Consider the following 23,636-nt stretch of genomic DNA (forward strand, 5'->3'; position numbering starts at 1 on the left):
TCCTGATCCTGAGTCTATGACCGGTCCTTGTCCTGATCCTGAGTCTATGACCGGTCCTTGTCCTGATCCTGAGTCTATGACCGGTCCTTGTCCTGATCCTGAGTCTATTACCGGTCCTTGTCCTGATCCTGAGTCTATGACCGGTCCTTGCCAGGTTCAAGGGGTTATAGCAGGCGGCTAGGAGGTAATACAAGGCCTCCTCACTGCCTGTCAAATGCTCTCTGAAGAGAAAACCAAATGCAGATCACTCTTCAGAGGGGCTAAAGTGGAGGGAACAGGAGTATCTGCTTATCTGGTCTGAGGCAGGAGATGGTCGTTGGATTTGAGGATGCAATCTCACCCCTCAACAATGGTCCAAATGTGAGCGGCCACGACATCCAAGCATACATAGTCATGCAATGAGTGGAAGGTGGGCAGACGGATTTGCTCAATTATTATTATTATTAAACTGAACCCACGCTTTACACTCATTGGGCAAAGTGATAGGTTGCCATCACGGGAGGCACCATAAGAGCTCAGATATTTTATACAATTGTGCAAAAACCAAAGAAACTTCCAATGACCAGCTTCAATTGTATCCAGTTTCTCTGCTTTGCACCAAATTAGACAATATAACTAGCAAACTTAAGAAAAACGTTTCTGATTGGTTAACAAAAGCAGTTCACACAAGTCCAACAAGCCCTCGTGTCACCTGCATTGACCTCTCAAAGGGGGCTGGGCACAGGTAAACGCATGGACAGCCCAAATATATACTAACCTGGCTCACAACGTGTTTGCTCCGCCACCACAGATCTCACACAAACGATATACTTTAAAGATCTAAAACATGGCATGAATGTTTTAAAGGCCTGGTAAACAATACAAAAAAAGCGAATGAAGGTCTATCGCACGCAGACGTTGGCCTTTGTAGACCATTCTGTAAGCGAAGTTCTTCCCTCAAGCTTGAAGACCTCAAAGCATGGCTCCTAATTGCTAGCACTGAATACAGATCCCTGTAGCTTTAGACTCCATTCACACTTGTGTGACTTCAAAAGCGTGTGATTTCCATTGCGACTTTACAGGACTTGATGCGACTTTGGATGAGTGCAACTTTGGCTTTGGCCAATGATAACATGCATGGTGTGACTAGGGTAAGGGTTATGGCTATTGTTAGGCTAGGGTTAGAGTTAGGCAAGTGTTAGTGTTATGGCTAGGGTTATGGTTGGGGTTAGTGTTATGGCCAGGGTTATGGCTTGAGTTAGAGTTATGGCTAGGGTTAGAGCCAAGGTTAGGTTAGGGTTATGGCAGGTGTTAGAGTTATGGCTAGGGTTTGTTTAGGGTTATGGCTAGGGTAGGGTTAGGCCTATGGCTAGGGTTAGAGTTATGGCTAGGGTTAGAGCTAAGGTTAGGGTAGGGTTATGCCTAGGGTTAAGGCAGGTGTTAGGGTTATGCCTAGGATTAGGGTTATGGCTAGGGTAGGGTCAGGGTTATGGCTAGAGTAGGGTTAGGGCTATGGCTAGGGTTAGAGTTTGGGCAAGTGTTAGGGTTATAGCTAGGGTCAGAGTTAGGGCAAGTGTTAGAGTTATGGCTAGGGATAGGGTTAGGACAAGAGTTAGGGTTATCGTTATGGCTAGGGTTAGAGCTAAGGCTAGGTTAGGGTCACAGCTAGATTTAGGGTTATGGCTAGGGTGGGGTTAGGGTTAAGGTTTGGCTAGGGTTATGGTTAGGGTAGAGTTAGGGTTAAGGTTTGGCTAGGGTTATGGTTAGAGTAGAGTTAGGGTTAAGGTTTGGCTAGGGTTATGGTCAGGGTAGAGTTAGGGTTAAGATTTGGCTAGGGTTATGGTTAGAGTAGAGTTAGGGTTAAGGTTTGGCTAGGGTTATGGTTAGGATAGAGTTAGGGTTAAGGTTTGGCTAGGGTTATGGTTAGGGTAGAGTTAGGGTTAAGGTTTGGCTAGGGTTATGGTTAGAGTAGAGTTAGGGTTAAGGTTTGGCTAGGGTTATGGTTAGGGTAGAGTTAGGGTTAAGGTTTGGCTAGGGTTATGGTTAGGGTAGAGTTAGGGTTAAGGTTTGGCTAGGGTTATGGTTAGAGTAGAGTTAGGGTTAAGGTTTGGCTAGGGTTATGGTTAGGGTAGAGTTAGGGTTAAGGTTTGGCTAGGGTTATTGCTAGGGTAGGGTTAGGGTTATGGCTAGAGTTAGGGTTATGGCTAGGGTTGGGATTACGGCTAGGGTTAGAGCTTAGGGTTAGGATTAGAGCTCATTTCTCTTTCAGAAGGGACACCAGGAACAGAGATGGATGGACAATTTGCTCGGGAGGGGCTTCTCTGCAGAAAGGGTGGGCTGGCACAGGGGTCAAAAAGCAGATGTGATGTGATTGTTTGTGCTTTACAAAAATCGCACACAAGTGTATATGTAGATGCATGCATGTATATTATGCAGGTGTGACTTTCATGTGACTTTTGAGGGTTTACATTGAAGTCTATGGCCCTCGGGTCACATGAAAGTCAGACCAAAGTAGTGCAGGAACTACTTTAAAGTCGCTGCAAGTTTAAGTCACACAGATATGAACTGTACTAATTTTAAAACATGGAGTGCGACTTGTGATTCGAATTTGGGGTCCAAAGTTGCATGACAAATCGCACTAGCGTGAATGGGGCCTTGAAGACTCTTTAAGCCGTACTGTTGTTAAAAAAATAAAATCTATATTGAGTATTCACAGACAGGTGCTAAAGGGTGTTTTATGGGCTTCAAGTGAGCTTCTTGAAGCTTCATGAAAGATGTCTACACAATGCTCCATCTACACCCTGTATTGGACTGGTCCTGAGGGGAGCTTATAAATACACACCGGAAGAAAGAAGGTTCTCCATAGAAGCGGAGTCATTCTCGCTGAAACAAGGCATTCCATTGGTCCATTTTGTGGAGACCTTTCTTTTCTCTAATTTTTATGGGCTGCTTAGAACATTCACACCTACCATACACATGTAAAATCACCCACACCGTACAGAAAATCTGATATTTGAACCAATATCACTTGCAGAGCTGACCGTTGTTCTATATTAACCGCCACATTAGGATTAAAAAACAAAAAAAGTTCAAAAGCATCACCTGGTGGTTCTTTTTAACGGGTTCACGTGGACAGGAAGTCAAGAGTGTTGGGATTGACCATTTCACCCACCTCCCCGTTCCCCTCTAAGTTTAAATAAATCTGCTCCTTAAACTTTTTACATTTATCAAAGAACACAACTTTAGGATATAAAAGTTCAAAAGCATCACTTGGTGCTACTTTTTTAAGGGTTAAATGACCAGGAAGTCAAGAGTGTTGGGGTCAACTCTTCCCCTCCCCTAGAATATAAAATATTCAAAAAAAAATTTTTTTTAAATGGTTTGCATGGCCAGGAAATTAAGAATGTCGGGGTCAACTCTTCCCCACTCCTAGAATATTAAATATTCTAAAAACACTTAAAAAAATTGTTTACATGGCCAGGAAGTTAAGTATATTGGGGTCAACTCTTCCCCTCCCTTAGAATATTCAATTTTTGAACCATTAGCCCTTGCGGAGCACACTGTTGTTATATGTTAGCTGCTATTTTGGGCTTAAAAAAAAAAAAAACAATCAAAAACAAGCGTTGAAGTCGGCTCTTCCCTTCCTCAAGAAAATTTGATATTTTAACCTCCATAATTTGCAGAGCAGACTGTTGTTCTATGATAGCTGGCACTTTAAAAAAAAACAAAAAAAAGTTCAAAAACATCACCTAGTGGTACTTTTTTTTATGGGTTATATGGCTAGGAAGTCAACTCTTCCCCTCTCCTAGAAAATTAGAAATTTGAACCAATATAATGTTGGAGAGAAGACTGTTGTTCTGTTAGCCACCACTTTAGGATACAAGAAAAGTTAAAAAACATCACCTGGTGGTACTTTTTTTATGGGTTAAATGGCCAGGAAGTGTTGGAGTCAACTCTTCCCCCTCCCCTAGAAATTTAAATATTTGAACCAATATCCCTTGTAGAGCACCCCATGTTGAGCTTAACCCCCCCCCCCCCCCCACTATCTAATTTTATCTGCTCCTTAAACTTTTTAGTTATCAAAGAATGCCATTTTAGGATACAAAAGTTCAAAAACATCACCTGGTGGTACTTTTTTTTTAATGGCTTACATGGCCAGGAAGTCTACAGTGTTGGAGTCAACCCTTCACCCTCTCCTAGAAAACTAGATATTTGAACCAATATAATGTTGGAGAGAAGGCTGTTGTTCAATGTTAGCCACCACTTTAGGATAAAAAAAAATAAAATAAAATTAAAAACATCACTTTTTTAATGGTTTACATGGCCAGGAAGTCAAGAGCGTTGGAGTCAACTCTTGCCCTCCCCTAGAAATTTAGATATTTGAACCGATATCCCTTGCAGAGCAGACTGTTGTTCTATGATAGTTGGCACGTTAAGATAAAAAAAAAAAAAAAAAGTTCAAAAACATCACCTGGTGGTACTTTTTTATGGGTTAAAGGTCTAAGAAGTCAAGAGTGTTGGGGTCAACTCTTCCCCTCCCCTAGAATAGTAAATATTCTAAAAACCATTTAAAAAATGGTTTACATGGCCAGGAAGTCAAGAGCGTTGGAGTCAAGTCTTCCCCTCCCCTAGAATGTTAAATATTCTAAAAACATTTAAAAAATGCTTTACACGTCCAGGGAGTCAAGAGCGTTGGAGTCAAGTCTTCCCCTCCCCTAGAAATTTAGATACTTGAACCAATATCCCTTGCAGAGCAGACTGTTGTTCTATGATAGTTGGCACGTTAAGATAAAAAAATAAGTTCAAAAACATCACCTGGTGGTATTTTTTATGGGTTAAAAGGGCTAGGAAGTCAAGAGTTGTTGGGGTCAACTCTTCCCCTCTCCTAGAAAACTAGATATTTGAACCAATATAATGTTGGAGATAAGGCTGTTGTTCTACGTTAGCCAACACTTTAGGATAAAAAATATAAATAATGTTCAAAACATCACTTATTTTTAATGGTTTACATGGCCAAGAAGTCAAGAGCGTTGGAGTCAAGTCTTCCTCTCCCCTAGAATAGTAAATATTTCTAAAAACATTTAAAAAATGGTTTACACGGCCCGGAAGTCAGGAGCGTTGGAGTCAAGTCTTCCTTTCCCCTAGAAATTTAGATACTTGAACCAATATCCCTTGCAGAGCAGACTGTTGTTCTATGATAGCTGGCACGTTAAGATAAAAAAAAAAAAAAAGTTCAAAAACATCACCTGGTGGTACTTTTTTATGGGTTATATGGCTAGGAAGTCAAGAGTTGTTGGGGTCAACTCTTCCCCTCTCCTAGAAAATTAGATATTTGAACCAATATAATGTTGGAGAGAAGACTGTTGTTCTGTTAGTCAGCACTTTAGGGTACAAGAAAAGTTCAAAAACATCACCTGGTGGTACTTTTTATGGGATAAATGGCTAGGAAGTCAAGAGTTGTTGGGGTCAACTCTTCCCCTCTCCTAAAAAACTAGATATTTGAACAAATATAATGTTGGAAATAAGGCTGTTCTACGTTAGCCAACACTTTAGGATAAAAAATATAAATAATGTTCAAAACATCACTTTTTTTAATGGTTTACATGGCCAAGAATTCAAGAGTGTTGGGGTCAACTCTTCTCCTCCCCTAGAATAGTAAATATTCTAAAAACATTTAAAAATGGTTTACATGGCCAGGAAGTCAAGAGTTGTTGGGGTCAACTCTTCCCCTCCCCTAGAAAACTAGATATTTGAACCAATATAATGTTGGAGATAAGGATGTTGTTCGATGTTAGCCAACACTTTAGGATAAAAAAAAAAAATAATAATAATAATTCAAAAAATCACCTGGGTGGTACTTTTTTTAATGGTTTACATGGCCAGTAAGTTAAGATTGTTGTAGTCAACTCTTTCCCTCTCCTGGAATATTAGATATTGTAATCCATAGAACTTGCAGAGCAGACTGTTGTTCTATGGTGACATTTAAGGATTAAAAAAAAAAAAAAAAAAAAAAAAGGTCAAAAACATCACCTGGTGGTACTTTTTTTTAATGGGTTTACATGACCACAAAGTCAAGAATGTTGGAGATGACTCTTCTCCGAACCCCCCCCCCCCATATGTCTCAATTTTAAATATCTTTTTTTAGCTGCTCCTTAATTTTTTTTACATTTATCAAAGAAGGTTATAAAAAAAAAAAAAATCACTACAACATTTCATTTATATTTCATTTATATTTGGTGGTTTGGTTGAACAACTCCTGGAGCCGTGTAGCAAGCAAAAAAAATAAATAAATAAAAAAACAGTATTGTAATGGCAGATTCCATTTCTTTTTTCAAGTTTTTTTTTTTTTTTTTTTTGTAAATCAAACGTCACAAAACAAATTTGTCCTAAGGGGAAACTGAGTTCACTCTCTTTTAAACAATTTATTTAAGCTCTGTACAATTAAAAAGGCCCTTTTTGAAGGCAGTTACAAGACAAAAGCAGCATGGAGTCTCGATGCATTACCCTGAGGCCCTGATCTGGTCTCTCCACCTGCACTCTCCAGGAAGTGAAGTCTTGCCAATCTTTCCACTGTTCAAGTTTTTATTGGTTTTAACTAAGCCCCCCCCCCCCCCCACCCCAACCGACTCATTCCATCACACCCCCCCCCCCCCCCAACCTCCTCCTGAGCATTGGAGAGTTTCAATAATTAAAAACCAAGCTTTACAATAGTCTCCTGGGGATATTTGGACATGGTGACGCACAAGGTTAAAATGACAGATTGTTTCAATGTCAAGAGGAAAAATAAATATGTTTATTTAAAAAATATTACCAAAATATTGTATTTGTTTTTACGTATCATTATTAAAAAATAATAGGGTTTTTATTTTTTTTTCTGGCAGAAATGTCAAAACAGATGAAGGGATATGCCAGATAAAAAAAAAAAAAGTACAGTAGTTGTCAGGTGTTTTTTTTAACCTTCAAAAAGGTGGAATGGTTTCATTTTTTTCTTTTTTTTTTTTAAATAAAAATTTAATTTTTTACATTTTCTTACCCTTAAACAAAATAAAATAATAATAATAATAATAATAACTTGGAACCAACAATTTACTGAAGGAGGGAATGGGGCAGTGGCCGTTCTTATCATTAGCATAACAAATTGAAATCAGGTACTTCGTAGACTCTTTTTCAAACAAACTGGAATAAAAAAAAAAAGAAACAGTTTACCCCAGAGGCTGCTGGGATTCCCACTGTGACTTCCAAACAGCAATATGCTTTACCCTAATTTACATTCATTTAGGAATAGGTGTTTAAGTCATATTGCAAATAAATATTAACACTATAAAAAGCTCATTTTGTATAGAAAACAAACATAGAAAAAAAAATAATGATATCCCCTTTTATAGATCCAACATTTTCCTAACTGTACATTTTATAAACAATTGTACAAAAAAAAAGTAGCTTATGTTTTTGAAAAAAAATTTTTTTTTTGAAAATAATGACTTATTTTATTTTTTTTCCTTTTAATATGTTGTTATAAATATATTTTGCAAAATATATGATCATATGGTCAAAAAAAAAAAAAAAAAAAAATTTGCACATAAAAGACATAAATAAGGTCAAGATGATGGTTCATTTTCAAAGGAGTTCAGCAGATAACGAGCAGTCTGCCTTTGTTTTTTTAATTGTTTGTTTTGTTTGTTTTTGTTTTTTAGCGGCATCCACAACCCTCTACCACCATCTCCTGATAGTTTTTAAGGACCACTTTGTCGTACTCGTCCAAGTACAGCATGGAAATGGCGCTCAGTTCTGTCGGTACGCAACAAGCTTTGGGGATGCTCGCGTTAACGGAGTTCACCAGAGTTTGTACAATGGCATGGTTGGTTGAGTTTAAGTGGTCAGCCAATGGAAACGGGCAATCGCCATGGCAATAAAAGGCTTGATATCCAGGGGGTGCCACAATCCAATCGTTCCAGCCAACATCGCTGAAATCCACGTACAGCGTGTGCCTGCGACAATTTTTATTTTTTTTACGGGCTCGCTGCGGTTTGGGGCTTCGTTTTGACCTCCTGGTCAGTGCATGTCCCCTGCCGTCGTGGCTAAAGGAGATTAAAAGCGGCCTTACTTGAGACCAGTCTGAGTTCTCTTGAGGTAATAAAGAACGGCTAATCCGAACGTGCTTCCCCTGAAAATTTCTAGTCTGGTTGAGGTGGACCACCTCCACCGCAAGCCCGTGGTTTATGCCCCTGTCTTGGGTCCATCGCGCAATGGCCGGGCTTACGTCAAAACTTTCCCACCGCGTTACGTTGTGGTGGACGAGCCTGGTGTCCAGTAGCCTAGTGATCAACTGTCCATTCCCCGTAAAAGGTTTCATGACTTCAAATATATTTATCCTATGGAATCCCTCCTCCCACGTAGGTCCGTGGTCTATCTGTTCTCTATACAGTCTGAGCTCAGCTGACGATATCACCTCGTTCTCTGGAATGCTGGTGAGATTGAAGAGAAAACGAATACTTGTGTTTCCTGTCGTGCCTGGAATGCTCTCCAAATGTTCTAACAAAGAAAGAAGAGGAAAAAAAAAAAAAAAAAAAATTAATATTTGACTCAGCGTGGTTTAAAAACAGATGTAGACGAAGCCTTCGCAACAAACCTCCTCTACTATATTCTAACAAAGAATACAACATGACAAGATAAAGAGACCAAGCGTTCCTCAATTTTCTGAGCAGATCTAAAGAGTTCCTCACTCTGAAAAATGCTGCTACTTATGCAAAAGAATACAACATGGCAAGATAAAAAAAAAAAAAAAAAAAAGACCAAAATGTCCCCTCAACTTTTTGAAAAGATCTAAAGAGTTCCTCACTGTCTGTTACATATGCAAAAGTATACAACGTGACAAGATAAAAGGGACTATGGTTCAACTTTTTTTTTTTTTTTCCCCCTAAAGATCTAAAGATGTCACTCTTAAAATTCTGCTACTTACGCAAAAGTATATAATGTGGCGAGATAAAGGGACTAAACGTTCCTCAACTTTTTGCAAAGATCTAAAGAGTTCCACACTCTTAAAATTCTGCTACTTGAGCAAAAGTATACAGTATGAAAAGATAAAAAGGGACTACCATTCAACTTTTTTGAACAGAGCTAAAGATGTCCCCTAAAAACGACGCTACTTAGGCAAAAGAATACAACATGGCAAGATAAGGAGACTATCCTTCCTCAACTTTTTGAGGAGCTCTAAAGATGCCCTTACTCTTAAAAATCCTGCTACTTATGCGAAAGAATACAACATGGCAAGATAAATGGTCTACAGTTCTTCGACTTTATGGACAGTTCAAAAAGAGTTACTCGCTCTTAAAATTCTGATACTTGTGCGAAAGTATACAATATGACAAGATAAAAAAGGGACTGCCGTTCAACTTTTTTGACCAGAGCTAAAAGATGTCCTCAAAAATGCTGCTACTTATGCAAAAAGAATACAACATGGAAAAAAAAAAAAAAAAAAAAAAAAAAAAAAAAAGACCAAAAATGTCCCCTCAACTTTTTGAAAAGATCTAAAGAGTTCCTCACTGTCTGTTACATATGCAAAAGTATACAACGTGACAAGATAAAGGGACTATGGTTCAACTCCCCCCCCCCTTTTATCCCTTAACTTTTTATTACGTTTTCAAATACACAAACAGTATAAAAACACATTGAATAGAAAGATCTGTGAGAATTCCTCAACTTTTTTAACAGATCTATAAGAGGTCACTCTTAAAATTCTGCTACTTATGCAAAAGTATATAATGTGGCGAGATAAAGGGACTAAAACGTTCCTCAACTTTTTGAACAGAGCTAAAAGATGTCCTCAAAAATGCCGCTACTTATGTAAAAGAATACAACATGGAAAGATAAAGAGACTATCCTTCCTCAACTTTTTGAGGAGCTCTAAAGAAGCCCTTACTCTTAAAAATTCTGCTACTTATGCGAAAGAATACAACATGGCAAGATAAATGGCCTACAGTTCCTCGACTTTATGGACAGTTCGAAAAGAGTTACTCCCTCTTAAAATTCTGCTACTTGTGCGAAAGTATACAATATGACAAGATAAAAAGGGGACTACCGTTCAACTTTTTTGAACAGAGCTAAAAGATATCCTCAAAAATGCTGCTACTTATGCAAAAAGAATACAAGATGGAAAGATAAAGGGACTAAACGTTCCTCAACTTTTTGCAAAGATCTAAAGAGTTCCTCACTCTTAAAATTCTGCTACTTATGTGAAAGAATACAACATGGCAAGATAAATGGCCTACAGTTCCTCGACTTTATGGACAGTTTGAAAAGAGTTACTCGCTCTTAAAATTCTGCTACTTGTGCGAAAGTATATAATGTGGCGAGATAAAGGGGACTAAATGTTCCTCAACTTTTTGCAAAGATCTAAAAGAGTTCCTCGCTCTTAAAATTCTGCTACTTGTGCAAAAGCATACAGTATGACAAGATAAAAAAGGGACTACCGTTCAACTTTTTTGAACAGAGCTAAAAGATATCCTCAAAAATGCTGCTACTTATGCAAAAAGAATACAAGATGGAAAGATAAAGAGACTAAACGTTCCTCAACTTTTTGAAAAGATCTAAAGAGTTCCTCACTCTTAAAATTCTGCTACTTGAGCAAAAGTATACAGTATGACAAGATAAAAAGGGACTACCACTCTTCAACTTTTTGAACAGAGCTAAAATATGCCCTCAAAAAATGACGCTACTTAGGCAAAAAGAATACAACATGGCAAGATAAAGAGACTATCCTTCCTCAATTTTTTGAGGAGCTCTAAAGATGCCCTTACTCTTAAAAATTCTGCTACTTATGCAAAAGAATACAACATGGCAAGATAAATGGCCTACAGTTCCTCGACTTTATGGATAGTTCGAAAAGAGTTACTCGCTCTTAAAAATTCTACTTGTGCGAAAGTATATAATGTGGCAAGATAAAGGGACTAAACGTTCCTCAACTTTTTGCAAAGATCTAAAGAGTTCCTCACTCTTAAAATTCTGCTACTTGAGCAAAAGTATACAGTATGACAAGATAAAAAGGGGACTAACGTTCTTCAACTTTTTTGAACAGAGCTAAAGATGTCCTCAAAAATGACGCTACTTATGCAAAAGAATACAACATGGCAAGATAAATGGTCTACAGTTCCTCGACTTTATGGACAGTTCGAAAAGAGTTACTCGCTCTTAAAATTCTGCTACTTGTGCGAAAGTATACAATATGGCAAGATCAAAAAGGGACTACCGCTCTTCAACTTTTTGAACAGAGCTAAATATGTCCTCAAAAATGCCGCTACTTATGCAAAAAGGATACAACATGGAAAGATAAGGAGACTATCCTTCCTCAACTTTTTGAGGAGCTCTAAAGATGCCCTTACTCTTAAAAACCCTGCTACTTATGCGAAAGAATACAACATGGCAAGATAAATGGACTACCATTCCTCAACTTTTTGAAGAGAGCTAAAGATGTCCCCTCTCTTAAAAACGCTGCTACTTATGCAAACCCTGCGAACTCTTAACAAGTTCAACCTTTCAGCCACTTGTGATCCAAAATTTGCAAGCTCCATCTACATAAATCACTTGGCAGGCAAGATCACATACAAAGTTTCTTTCTGAATCTGAAGTGTATTGCTCGGGAGATCCAGCAATTTTTTGAAAGCATAGAGCATGCCTTGTTGATCATATTACAGAAGAGGGGGGGGGAGGGGGGGGGAAGAAAAGCAAAATTCCAGTACTGCAAAGATGCCGTGGATTAATAAGTCAGATTTACCTTGGGAAAAAAACATCCGCAAGGAAACATTTGGATCGGATTACAAGGCTTCATTGAACAAATCTTACAAACACACGGTTGTGGCGTTAAATACACCGAGTGTACTTTAAGTATTAAAGCGAGTGGAAAAAACAGGGAGGTGCGCCGTTTTTTTTTTTTGCCTTTGATGAGACGGGAGCACATAACGCAGTTTATACAAGCTGAAAACGGACCTATGCACCGCGTGAAACATAAAGGGGGGCGAGACGTCTCTTTTTTTTCAAGGCTTTTCAAACCAAGTTCAACGGGACAATCATAGGTTTGTTTAAGCCCAAAAAAAAAAAAATTTAACAAAGTTTAAATAATAAAATAAATAAAATATAATATAATAAATAAAAAATAAAAAACCTCTATAATAACATACTGACTAGGTGCATGCATCACGTGACTCATGGTTGGAAAGCGGACCAATGGCTAACTCCATGTTCCAGAACATGCTTAGGCAATTGCAAACTTCAACTGCCCCACCTGTGATAGAACTACAGGACCAAGCATGTTCTCAGCATTGGACGTGTAGCCCCATACTAAGCTGTTACCACTCCAGAAACCACTTGTAAGACCACAAATTTACAATAAAGCCAGACACCGTCTGCTTAACGCTCCTTGCCCATCAACGGGACAACTTTTTGGAAAAAGACCTTCAAGGTCACCTAGATCTTCAGATTTTTATTTCAGTTTCATCACACACACACACACGACTATAAATGACACTTCTGTTCGCATGATACCACCGTAGGGTAGAAACGAGGTTTAGAAACGTGTTTCTGGGGCTCACGTGTGTGTTCAATATCACTTTAGCAGGTTTTAAAGTCAACTTTACGAAGCCCCTAGCTACTGAGGAACTTCAACTCAAGCTGGAAGACCATGGCTGCTGCTTCTAGTCCTTCCAAGGTTGGAGTTCAACAAGATGCATACGACCAATTAACCAGAAGAACTTAGGTCTACACATTTACATATCTGCAGGCTGAAGTTCAACAAGATACATGGCAACCAACTAAAAAGAACTTGGGTCTACACCTCAATATATCTTCGGACTGGAATTCAACAAGATGCGTGGCAAGCAACTAAAAAAAAGGAACTTGGGTCTACACCTCGATATATCTTTAGACTGGAAGTCAACAAGATGCATGCCAACCAACTAAAAAGAACTTGGGTCTACACCTCGATATATATGTTCAGACTGGAAGTCAACAAGATACATGGCAACCAACTGAAAAGGGACTTGGGTCTACACCTCGATATATATGTTCAGACTGGAAGTCAACAAGATGCGTGGCAACCAACTAAAAAAGGACTTGGGTCTACACCTCGATATATATGTTCAGACTGGAAGTCAACAAGATACATGGCAACCAACTAAAAAGAACTTGGGTCTACACCTCGATATATATGTTCAGACTGGAAGTCAACAAGATGCGTGGCAACCAACTAAAAAGAACTTGGGTCTACACCTCGATATATATGTTCAGACTGGAAGTCAACAAGATGCGTGGCAACCAACTAAAAAGAACTTGGGTCTACACCTCGATATATATGTTCAGACTGGAAGTCAACAAGATGCGTGGCAACCAACTAAAAAGAACTTGGGTCTACACCTCGATATATATCTTCAGACTGGAATTCAACAAGATACAGATGTTCAATTAACCAGAAGAATTTGGGGTCTACATCTTGATATATCATCTTCAGACTGGAAGAATGGCGTCAACCTGCCCACTGCAGGTGGTCCAATCCATGAAGGATATTTTCTCGCACTGAGAAGCTTTTACATGGTTAACATTGGGCTGCTGCAAACTTTGCAAGATAGGAGTGGACTCCCGCATTACTAAACAGCCGATAATTCAACATATACAGTGATAAGAAGGGAACGAGCAGCTGGGCGAGTCTATGAGGGATCGCAGGCTCGCATACCTATATCCAGGTCAGGAATTAAGCAGTTGCTACATGCCTAATGTACAGGGGGGGGGGGGAGAACGGACATTAACACGACTCTGCAAAGTACATGATGGAAATTAAGGGGGATGGTCAGTTAGTTGTTGAACGGTTCTGCACAAACACAAGACAATGGAAGGTGTTACCGGCCATTACATGAGAATAGGTAAGAGCTCCAAGGATATTATTCCTCAACAGACAGACTGAAGACAAGGGACAAGGCACAAAGACTTTTATACCCTAGGTGTATACAGGAGGTACCTGGGGGGGGTTATTACTTTCCAACATAATGATGCTAAATGATTAAAGGGTTCTCTGGGGTGGCAAAGAGATCTCACAACGTAGACAAGGAGTGCCTAAAGAGATCTCACAACGTAGACAAGGAGTGCCTAAAGAGATCTCACAACGTAGACAAGGAGTGCCTTATTACAGAGCTTTGGGTTTATAAAGTCATAAGATAAAAGTCCACCACAATGAATCTTCTCCAACCCCGATCCAGAGGAGACCCCCGGTAGGGCTGAAATCACCATTCACAACACAAACAGGGGGCCGCGGCATTCCAGACAAGTTCTAAAAAGTTTTTTTTTTTTTTTTCAGAAGCCGAACCCACGCCTGACCCTCCTTCCCACCCCTCCGCAGGCACAACACAAGGTTCTTGGAGCACTTACCTTCATGGTGGAAGCTCCTCACTGTGTTGGCACGGCTGGTGGGTCTCTCTGGGTACTCCAAGCTGATCTCCTGCAATTCGTCCTCCTCCTCGGCCGACTGGAGCCGGTACAAGTCCCGCATGTAGTCGGGCACCACCACCTCCTTGCTGGGCTGCGGCCGCTTGCGGAGGCCGAACATCTGCAGCAGCGTCGCCTCGAAGTCCCGCAAGAGCTCATGGCTCTGGGCAGACCTCCTTCCGCCCGCTTGGCCCTGAATCTCGGCCACTTTCTTCTTCCCGGTCTCAGGAATCAGACTGGCATGGCTAGTGCCTCCTAGCAGGACTTGGCATAATAATATGACCATCAGCATTCGGTTACCACGAATCATGGTGTCTCTGGGATGCAGAACACAATACATGCAAATAAGTAGGAGGCTCATGGGGGGGGGTTAAAAAATAAGAGCTAAAGTCAAAGAGGCTACAGACGGAACAACAGGACAAGAGCGGCCCCAATCTACTCTGCGTGCCCAGGGGGGGTGGGGGGGGGGGGTGAGGAGGAGGGGGGGGGGGACTATCATGGTCTAACTTGTTTACTGGCAAATAACTCATTATCAGATAGCCACGATCCCGACTAATCTGTGTGCTGTCTCTGGGCTATCTGCACAATTATCTCTGCCTGCAGAATAAACAGCCGGGACCAGCTCAACGCCGTCACCGCTTCCATAGGGAGCGCAGTGCCACCGCTTCCAGGGTGTCCATGGCAAGCTCAGCATGGTCACCACATAGAGGGCACCCATGGCAAGCTCAGTGCCGTCACTGCTTCCAGGGCACCCGTGGCAAGCTCAGTGCAGTCACTGCTTCCAGGGCAACCATGGCAAGCTCAGCATGGTCACCATTTTCAGGTTGCCCATGGTGCTTTCACGGGGCGCCCATTGCAAGCTCAGCTCTGTCACCGCTTCCAGGGCATTAATAATGCGTTCACAGGGCTCCCATGGCGAGCTCAGTGCCATCATCGCTTCTAGGGTGCCCGTGGTGAGTTCAGTGCCATCACCGTGTCCAGGGTGCCCATGGCGAGTCCATCGCTGCCACCACATCCAGGGTGCCCATGGTGAGCTCAGCGCCATCACCGCGTCCAGGTGGTTGCACCCAAAAAAAAAAAAAGAAAATCTACCGGGCACCATCCCTACGCGGGTCCATCAGATCCTCCCCGGGGTCCGCTGCCCTCTGTCGCCCATCGGATCCCCCGGGGTCAGCTGCCCTCTGTCGCCCATCGGATCCCCCGGGGTCCGCTGCCCTCTGTCGCCCATCGGATCCCCCGGGGTCCGCTGCCCTCTGTCGCCCATCGGATCCCCCGGGGTCCGCTGCCCTCTGTCGCCCATCGGAGCCCCCGGGGTCAGCTGCCCTCTGTCGCCCATCGGATCCCTGTAGAGGGGTCCTCGCCCTAGATGTGGGGGTCCCTCCTGCATGGATATAGGGGGTCCTGACCCTAGATGTGGGGGTCCCTCCTGCATGGATATAGGGGGTCCTGACCCTAGATGTGGGGGTCTCTCCTGCATGGATATAGGGGGGTCCTGACCCTAGATGTGGGGGTCCCTCCTGCATGGATATAGGGGGTCCTGACCCTAGATGTGGGGGTCTCTCCTGCATGGATATAGGGGGGTCCTGACCCTAGATGTGGGGGTCCCTCCTGCATGGATATAGGGGGTCCTGACCCTAGATGTGGGGGTCCCTCCTGCATGGATATAGGGGGTCCTGACCCTAGATGTGGGGGTCCCTCTTCCATGGATATAGGGGGGTCCTGACCCTAGATGTGGGGGTCTCTCCTCCATGGACACAGGGGGAAGGGGGATAATAAAGAGAAAGGTCTACTCACTGACAGAGAACAAGGCATAGAACTACAGTCCATGGTTCTCGGCAGGCAATGAGGGACAGGCGGGTGGAAAGGCTCGGGGGGGTCCTCAGGCTCTCCGCACATCGGACGGGATGGAGGGGAATGACTACACTGACCGATCTCACTCCCAGCGCCCGCTTTTCTTCCAGCCCACCGAGCCGTCACGTGGGGAGTCCGGGGAGTCTGCCAATCACCGCCCGGCCCGCTATATAAGACCGACGACGCCCCCTTCTGCCGGCTCAGAGCAACGCCGCTTCACCCGAGAGGGAGGAGATCGGGGGGTGTGTGCGGGGATCGGGGGAGAGGAGATCGGGGGTGTGTGCGGGGATCGGGGGAGAGGAGATCGAGGGGTGTGTGCGGGGATCGGGGGGGGTGTGTGCGGGGATCGGGGTGTGTGTGCGGGGATCGGGGGAGAGGAGATCGGGGGGTGTGTGCGGGGATCGGGGGAGAGGAGATCGGGGGTGTGTGCGGGGATCGGGGGAGAGGAGATCGAGGGGTGTGTGCGGGGATCGGGGGGGGTGTGTGCGGGGATCGGGGTGTGTGTGCGGGGATCGGGGGAGAGGAGATCGGGGGGTGTGTGCGGGGATCGGGGGAGAGGAGATCGGGGGGTGTGTGCGGGGATCGGGGGAGAGGAGATCGGGGGGTGTGTGCGGGGATCGGAGTGTGTGTGCGGGGATCGGAGGAGAGGAGATCGGGGGGTGTGTGCGGGGATCGGGGGAGAGGAGATGGGGGGGGTGTGTGCGGGGATCGGGGGAGAGGAGATCGGGGGGTACGGGAGATCGGGGGAGAGGAGATGGGGGGGGGGTGATCGGGGATGGATGGATGGATATCCGCTATAGAATACCTGACTCTGCCCGGGAGAAAGATACAAACTGATACAATGTATACTCAGCATCTTTATATATATAAATATAATACAATGTATATTATCATCTGTCCACAATACACAGCCTGCCTAATATATAGTCCGTTTATAGTACATAACCTGCCCACGGTACATAACCTGCCCACGGTACATAACCTGCCCACGGTACATAACCTGTCCACGGTACATAACCTGTCCACGGTACATGGCCTGCCCACGGTACATAACCTGCCCACGGTACATAACCTGTCCACGGTACATAACCTGCCCACGGTACATAACCTGCCCACGGTACATAACCTGCCCACGGTACATGGCCTGCCCACGGTACATAACCTGTCCACGGTACATGGCCTGCCCACGGTACATAACCTGTCCACGGTACATGGCCTGCCCACGGTACATAACCTGCCCACGGTACATAACCTGTCCACGGTACATAACCTGCCCACGGTACATAACCTGCCCACGGTACATAACCTGTCCACGGTACATAACCTGTCCACGGTACATAACCTGTCCACGGTACATAACCTGCCCACGGTACATGGCCTGCCCACGGTACATAACCTGTCCACGGTACATAACCTGCCCACGGTACATGGCCTGCCCACGGTACATAACCTGTCCACGGTACATAACCTGCCCACGGTACATGGCCTGCCCACGGTACATAACCTGCCCACGGTACATAACCTGTCCACGGTACATAACCTGCCCACGGTACATAGCCTGCCCACGGTACATAACCTGTCCACGGTACATAACCTGCCCACGGTACATGGCCTGCCCACGGTACATAACCTGCCCACGGTACATAACCTGCCCACTGTACATAGCCTGCCCACGGTACATAACATGTCCACAGTACATAGCCTGTCCACGGTACATAACCTGTCCACGGTACATAACCTGCCCACGGTACATAACCTGTCCACGGTACATAGTCTGCCCACGGTACATAGCCTGCCCACGGTACATAACCTGTCCACGGTACATAACCTGTCCACGGTACATAACCTGCCCACGGTACATAACCTGTCCACGGTACATAGTCTGCCCACGGTACATAGCCTGCCCACGGTACATAGCCTGTCCACAGTACATAGTGTGTCCACGGTATATAGCCTGCCATAGTTCATAGCCTGCCCACCGTACATTGCCTGTCATAATACATAGTCCATTTATAGTGCATAGTCTGCCCACAATACATAACCTGTCCACAGTACATAGCCTGCCCACTGTACATAGCCTGCCCACGGTTCATAGCCTGCCCACTGTACATAAACTGCCCACGGTACATAGCCTGCCCACGGTACATAGCCTGCCCACGGTACATAACCTGCCCACGGTACATAGCCTGCCCACGGTACATAACCTGCCCACGGTACATAGCCTGCCCACGGTACATAGCCTGCCCACGGTACATAACATGTCCATGGTACATAACCTGCCCACGGTACATAGCCTGTCCACGGTACATAACCTGTCCACGGTACATAGCCTGTCCACGGTACATAGCCTGTCCACGGTACATAACCTGCCCACGGTACATAACCTGCCCACGATACATAGCCTGCCCACGGTACATAGCCTGCCCACGGTACATAGTCTGCCCACGGTACATAGCCTGCCCACGGTACATAGCCTGCCCACAGTACATAGCCTGTCCACAGTACATAGTGTGTCCACGGTATATAGCCTGCCATAGTTCATAGCCTGCCCACCGTACATTGCCTGTCATAATACATAGTCCATTTATAGTGCATAGTCTGCCCACAAAACATAACCTGTCCACAGTACATAGCCTGCCCACTGTACATAGCCTGCCCACGGTTCATAGCCTGCCCACTGTACATAAACTGCCCACGGTACATAGCCTGCCCACGGTACATAGCCTGCCCACGGTACATAACCTGCCCACGGTACATAGCCTGCCCACGGTACATAACCTGCCCACGGTACATAGCCTGCCCACGGTACATAGCCTGCCCACGGTACATAACATGTCCACGGTACATAACCTGCCCACGGTACATAGCCTGTCCACGGTACATAACCTGTCCACGGTACATAGCCTGTCCACGGTACATAGCCTGTCCACGGTACATAGCCTGTCCACGGTACATAACCTGCCCACGGTACATAACCTGCCCACGGTACATAGCCTACCCACGGTACATAGTCTGCCCACGGTACATAGTCTGCCCACGGTACATAGCCTGCCCACGGTACATAGCCTGCCCACGGTACATAGCCTGTCCACAGTACATAGTGTGTCCACGGTATATAGCCTGCCATAGTTCATAGCCTGCCCACCGTACATTGCCTGTCATAATACATAGTCCATTTATAGTGCATAGTCTGCCCACAATACATAACCTGTCCACAGTACATAGCCTGCCCACTGTACATAGCCTGCCCACGGTTCATAGCCTGCCCACTGTACATAAACTGCCCACGGTACATAGCCTGCCCACGGTACATAGCCTGCCCACGGTACATAACCTGCCCACGGTACATAGCCTGCCTACGGTACATAACCTGCCCACGGTACATAGCCTGCCCACGGTACATAACATGTCCACGGTACATAACCTGCCCACGGTACATAGCCTGTCCACGGTACATAACCTGTCCACGGTACATAGCCTGTCCACGGTACATAGCCTGTCCACGGTACATAACCTGCCCACGGTACATAACCTGCCCACGGTACATAACCTGCCCACGGTACATAGCCTGCCCACGGTACATAGTCTGCCCACGGTACATAGTCTGCCCACGGTACATAGCCTGCCCACGGTACATAGCCTGCCCACGGTACATAGCCTGTCCACAGTACATAGTGTGTCCACGGTATATAGCCTGCCATAGTTCATAGCCTGCCCACCGTACATTGCCTGTCATAATACATAGTCCATTTATAGTGCATAGTCTGCCCACAATACATAACCTGTCCACAGTACATAGCCTGCCCACTGTACATAGCCTGCCCACTGTACATAGCCTGCCCACGGTTCATAGCCTGCCCACTGTACATAAACTGCCCACGGTACATAGCCTGCCCATGGTACATAGCCTGCCCACTGTACATAACCTGCCCACTGTACATAACCTGCCCACTGTACATAACCTGCCCACGGTACATAGCCTGCCCACGGTACATAACCTGCCCACGGTACATAGCCTGCCCACGGTACATAGCCTGCCCACGGTACATAACCTGCCCACGGTACATAACCTGCCCACCTTACATAGCCTGCCCACGGTACATAACCTGCCCACGGTACATAACCTGCCCACGGTACATAGCCTGTCCACGGTACATAGCCTGTCCACGGTACATAACCTGTCCACGGTACATAGCCTGTCCATGGTACATAACCTGTCCACGGTACATAGCCTGCCCACTGTACATAACCTGCCCACCGTACATAGCCTGCCCACTGTACATAACCTGCCCACTGTACATAACCTGCCCACTGTACATAACCTGCCCACCGTACATAGCCTGCCCACCGTACATAGCCTGTCCACGGTACATAACCTGCCCACGGTACATAACCTGCCCACGGTACATAACCTGCCCACGGTACATAGCCTGCCCACGGTACATAGTCTGCCCACGGTACATAGTCTGCCCACGGTACATAGCCTGCCCACGGTACATAGCCTGCCCACGGTACATAGCCTGTCCACAGTACATAGTGTGTCCACGGTATATAGCCTGCCATAGTTCATAGCCTGCCCACCGTACATTGCCTGTCATAATACATAGTCCATTTATAGTGCATAGTCTGCCCACAATACATAACCTGTCCACAGTACATAGCCTGCCCACTGTACATAGCCTGCCCACTGTACATAGCCTGCCCACGGTTCATAGCCTGCCCACTGTACATAAACTGCCCACGGTACATAGCCTGCCCATGGTACATAGCCTGCCCACTGTACATAACCTGCCCACTGTACATAACCTGCCCACTGTACATAACCTGCCCACGGTACATAGCCTGCCCACGGTACATAACCTGCCCACGGTACATAGCCTGCCCACGGTACATAGCCTGCCCACGGTACATAACCTGCCCACGGTACATAACCTGCCCACCTTACATAGCCTGCCCACGGTACATAACCTGCCCACGGTACATAACCTGCCCACGGTACATAGCCTGTCCACGGTACATAGCCTGTCCACGGTACATAACCTGTCCACGGTACATAGCCTGTCCATGGTACATAACCTGTCCACGGTACATAGCCTGCCCACTGTACATAACCTGCCCACCGTACATAGCCTGCCCACTGTACATAACCTGCCCACTGTACATAACCTGCCCACTGTACATAACCTGCCCACCGTACATAGCCTGCCCACCGTACATAGCCTGCCCACCGTACATAGCCTGCCCACGGTACATAGGATCAGATTTACTATCCAGCAATGGAGACACTTGTCGATATGTAAATAAGATTCCCTCCCCTCGGCTCATTATGACAATCGGAACGATTCATCAGCTGCATTAGCTCTATAGGAATGCTAAACTGGCCTTTCATGCGCTGTTATTGGTTGTGCTGCGGATTGAAAGGCCACTTTTGCACACCTTAAGTACTAATGCAGCTCGATGAGTGATGTGTAAAGCTGTATGCGATGGCGCCCTCTGTACGGCAAGGAAGCCCATGGATGATCTTCTAGAAATGCTCATCACCTGACTGCTCTGCTGACTCTCTGGCTTCTATGTGCGCAGGACGGGTCATCCTTTTTTGCAAAAAGTCCCACGCATCGCGCCGGGCGGAGGAAATATCCAAGAGCCAGTGCACGTTCCGCTCTGTGCGTGCTGGGAACGCACACAAAAATCGCACACGTTCCCAACGCCCTTTAGCAGCCTTGTGGGCGGGGCCATTACCGTCCCTCCCATGCATTTGCTGATGCGCACACCTTCGTGCGCAACAAAAAAAGGCACCACGCGTTTCAGTGCGATTTTTAAAAAGGGTCGGAGGCATTTCTTGTCCGCATTTCTTGTCACCTGGGACCGCCCAAAGGCACCGCCCACTGAAAGGAGTAAGCGGTCGTACACGCGACGAGCTGTGTGCGGGGACGCGCCACCTGAGCAGAGACACGCGTGGGTTATGGTAACCTGAAAAATCGCTGGTTGTCACCCGCAATTCTGTCTGCAGAATCTTTTCTTTTTTACACCAAGCAATTATTTTTTAAATGCGAAAGTCATCCCGCAGCTGCGACTCCATCATTACGAGTCCAGTGATCATCCGAAGAAATGCCCCCTATGGGGCGGCTTATGCATCGCAGGCACCCGTGATGAGAGGGATTCGGGTCTGACGTGATCATTGTTTACAGATTGGGGCCCCTGATTAGCGGCTCTGAACGGAATACAATAAACAAGGAGCGAGATGTGATCACCCCATTAAAATCCCCCTTAGATCAGAGTCCCCATTGAGGCCCCCCTTACATGATAGTCCCCCTTTGAGGTCCCCCTTACATCAGAGTCCCTGTTAGAATCCCCCTTACATCAGAGTGCCCATTAAAGTCCCCCTTTACATCAGAGTTCCCATTGAGGCCCCCCTTACATCAGAGTCCCCATTGAGGTCCCCTCTAAATCAGACTCCCCATTAAAGTCCCCCTTTCATCAGAGTCCCCATTGAGGCCCCCTTACATCAGTGTCCCCATTGAGGTCCCCTCTAAATCAGAATCCGCATTAAAGTCCCCCTTTCATCAGAGTCCCCATTGAGGTCCCCCTTACATCAAAGTCCCCATTAAAGTCCACCTTAGATCAGAGGCCTCATTGAGGTCTTCCTTACATTAGAGCCCCATTAAAGTCCCCCTTACATCAGAGTTCCAATTAAAGCCCCCTTAATTCAGAATCCCCATCAAAGTCCCCCTTACATGATCGTTCCCCTTACATCAGAGTCACCATCAAAGTCCCCCTTTACATCAGAGTCCCCATTGAGGTCCCCCTTACATCAGAGTCCCCATTAAAGTCCCCCTTACATCAGAGTCCCCATTAAAGTCCTCCTTACATCAGAATTCCCATTGAGGCCCCCTTACATCAGAGTCCCCATTGAGGTCCCCCTTACATCAGAGTCCCCATTAAAGTCCCCCTTACATCAGAGTCCCCATTAAAGTCCTCCTTACATCAGAGTCCCCATTGAGGTCCCCTCTAAATCAGACTCCCCATTAAAGTCCCCCTTTCATCAGAGTCCCCATTGAGGCCCCCTTACATCAGAGTCCCCATTAAAGTCCACCTTAGATCAGAGTCCGCATTAAAGTCCCCCTTACATCAGAGTCCCCATTAAAGCCCCTTAGTTCAGAGTCCCCATTAAAGTCCCCCTTACAAAATAGTCCCCCTTTACATCATAGTCCCCACTGAGGCCCCCCTTACATCAGAGTCCCCATCAAAGTCCCCATTACATCAGAGTCCCCATTGAGGTCCCTATTACAACAGAGTCCCCATTAAAGTCCCCCTTACATAAGAGTCCCCATTAAAGTCCC

The 23,636-nt window shown here is 45.4% G+C and overlaps 1 protein-coding gene across 1 annotated transcript; it reads right to left on the reverse strand.

The window, feature by feature from the left end:
• Positions 1-6,750: 6,750 nt before the first annotated feature.
• On the reverse strand, positions 6,751-16,407 carry BMP4 (bone morphogenetic protein 4). The gene is made up of 3 exons (XM_077466657.1): positions 16,240-16,407; positions 14,389-14,762; positions 6,751-8,511 (listed from the first exon to the last, which is right to left on the reverse strand). Exons 2-3 carry the CDS (start codon positions 14,753-14,755, stop codon positions 7,670-7,672), a joined length of 1,209 nt encoding a protein of 402 aa, XP_077322783.1. The 5' UTR covers positions 14,756-14,762; positions 16,240-16,407; the 3' UTR covers positions 6,751-7,669.
• Between the last annotated feature and the right edge of the window lie 7,229 nt (positions 16,408-23,636).

Source organism: Lithobates pipiens, unplaced genomic scaffold (assembly GCF_037356315.1).
Source record: "Lithobates pipiens isolate NorthernLeopardFrog02 unplaced genomic scaffold, aLitPip1_a1.2 Scaffold_37, whole genome shotgun sequence".
Lineage (NCBI taxonomy): Eukaryota > Metazoa > Chordata > Amphibia > Anura > Ranidae > Lithobates > Lithobates pipiens.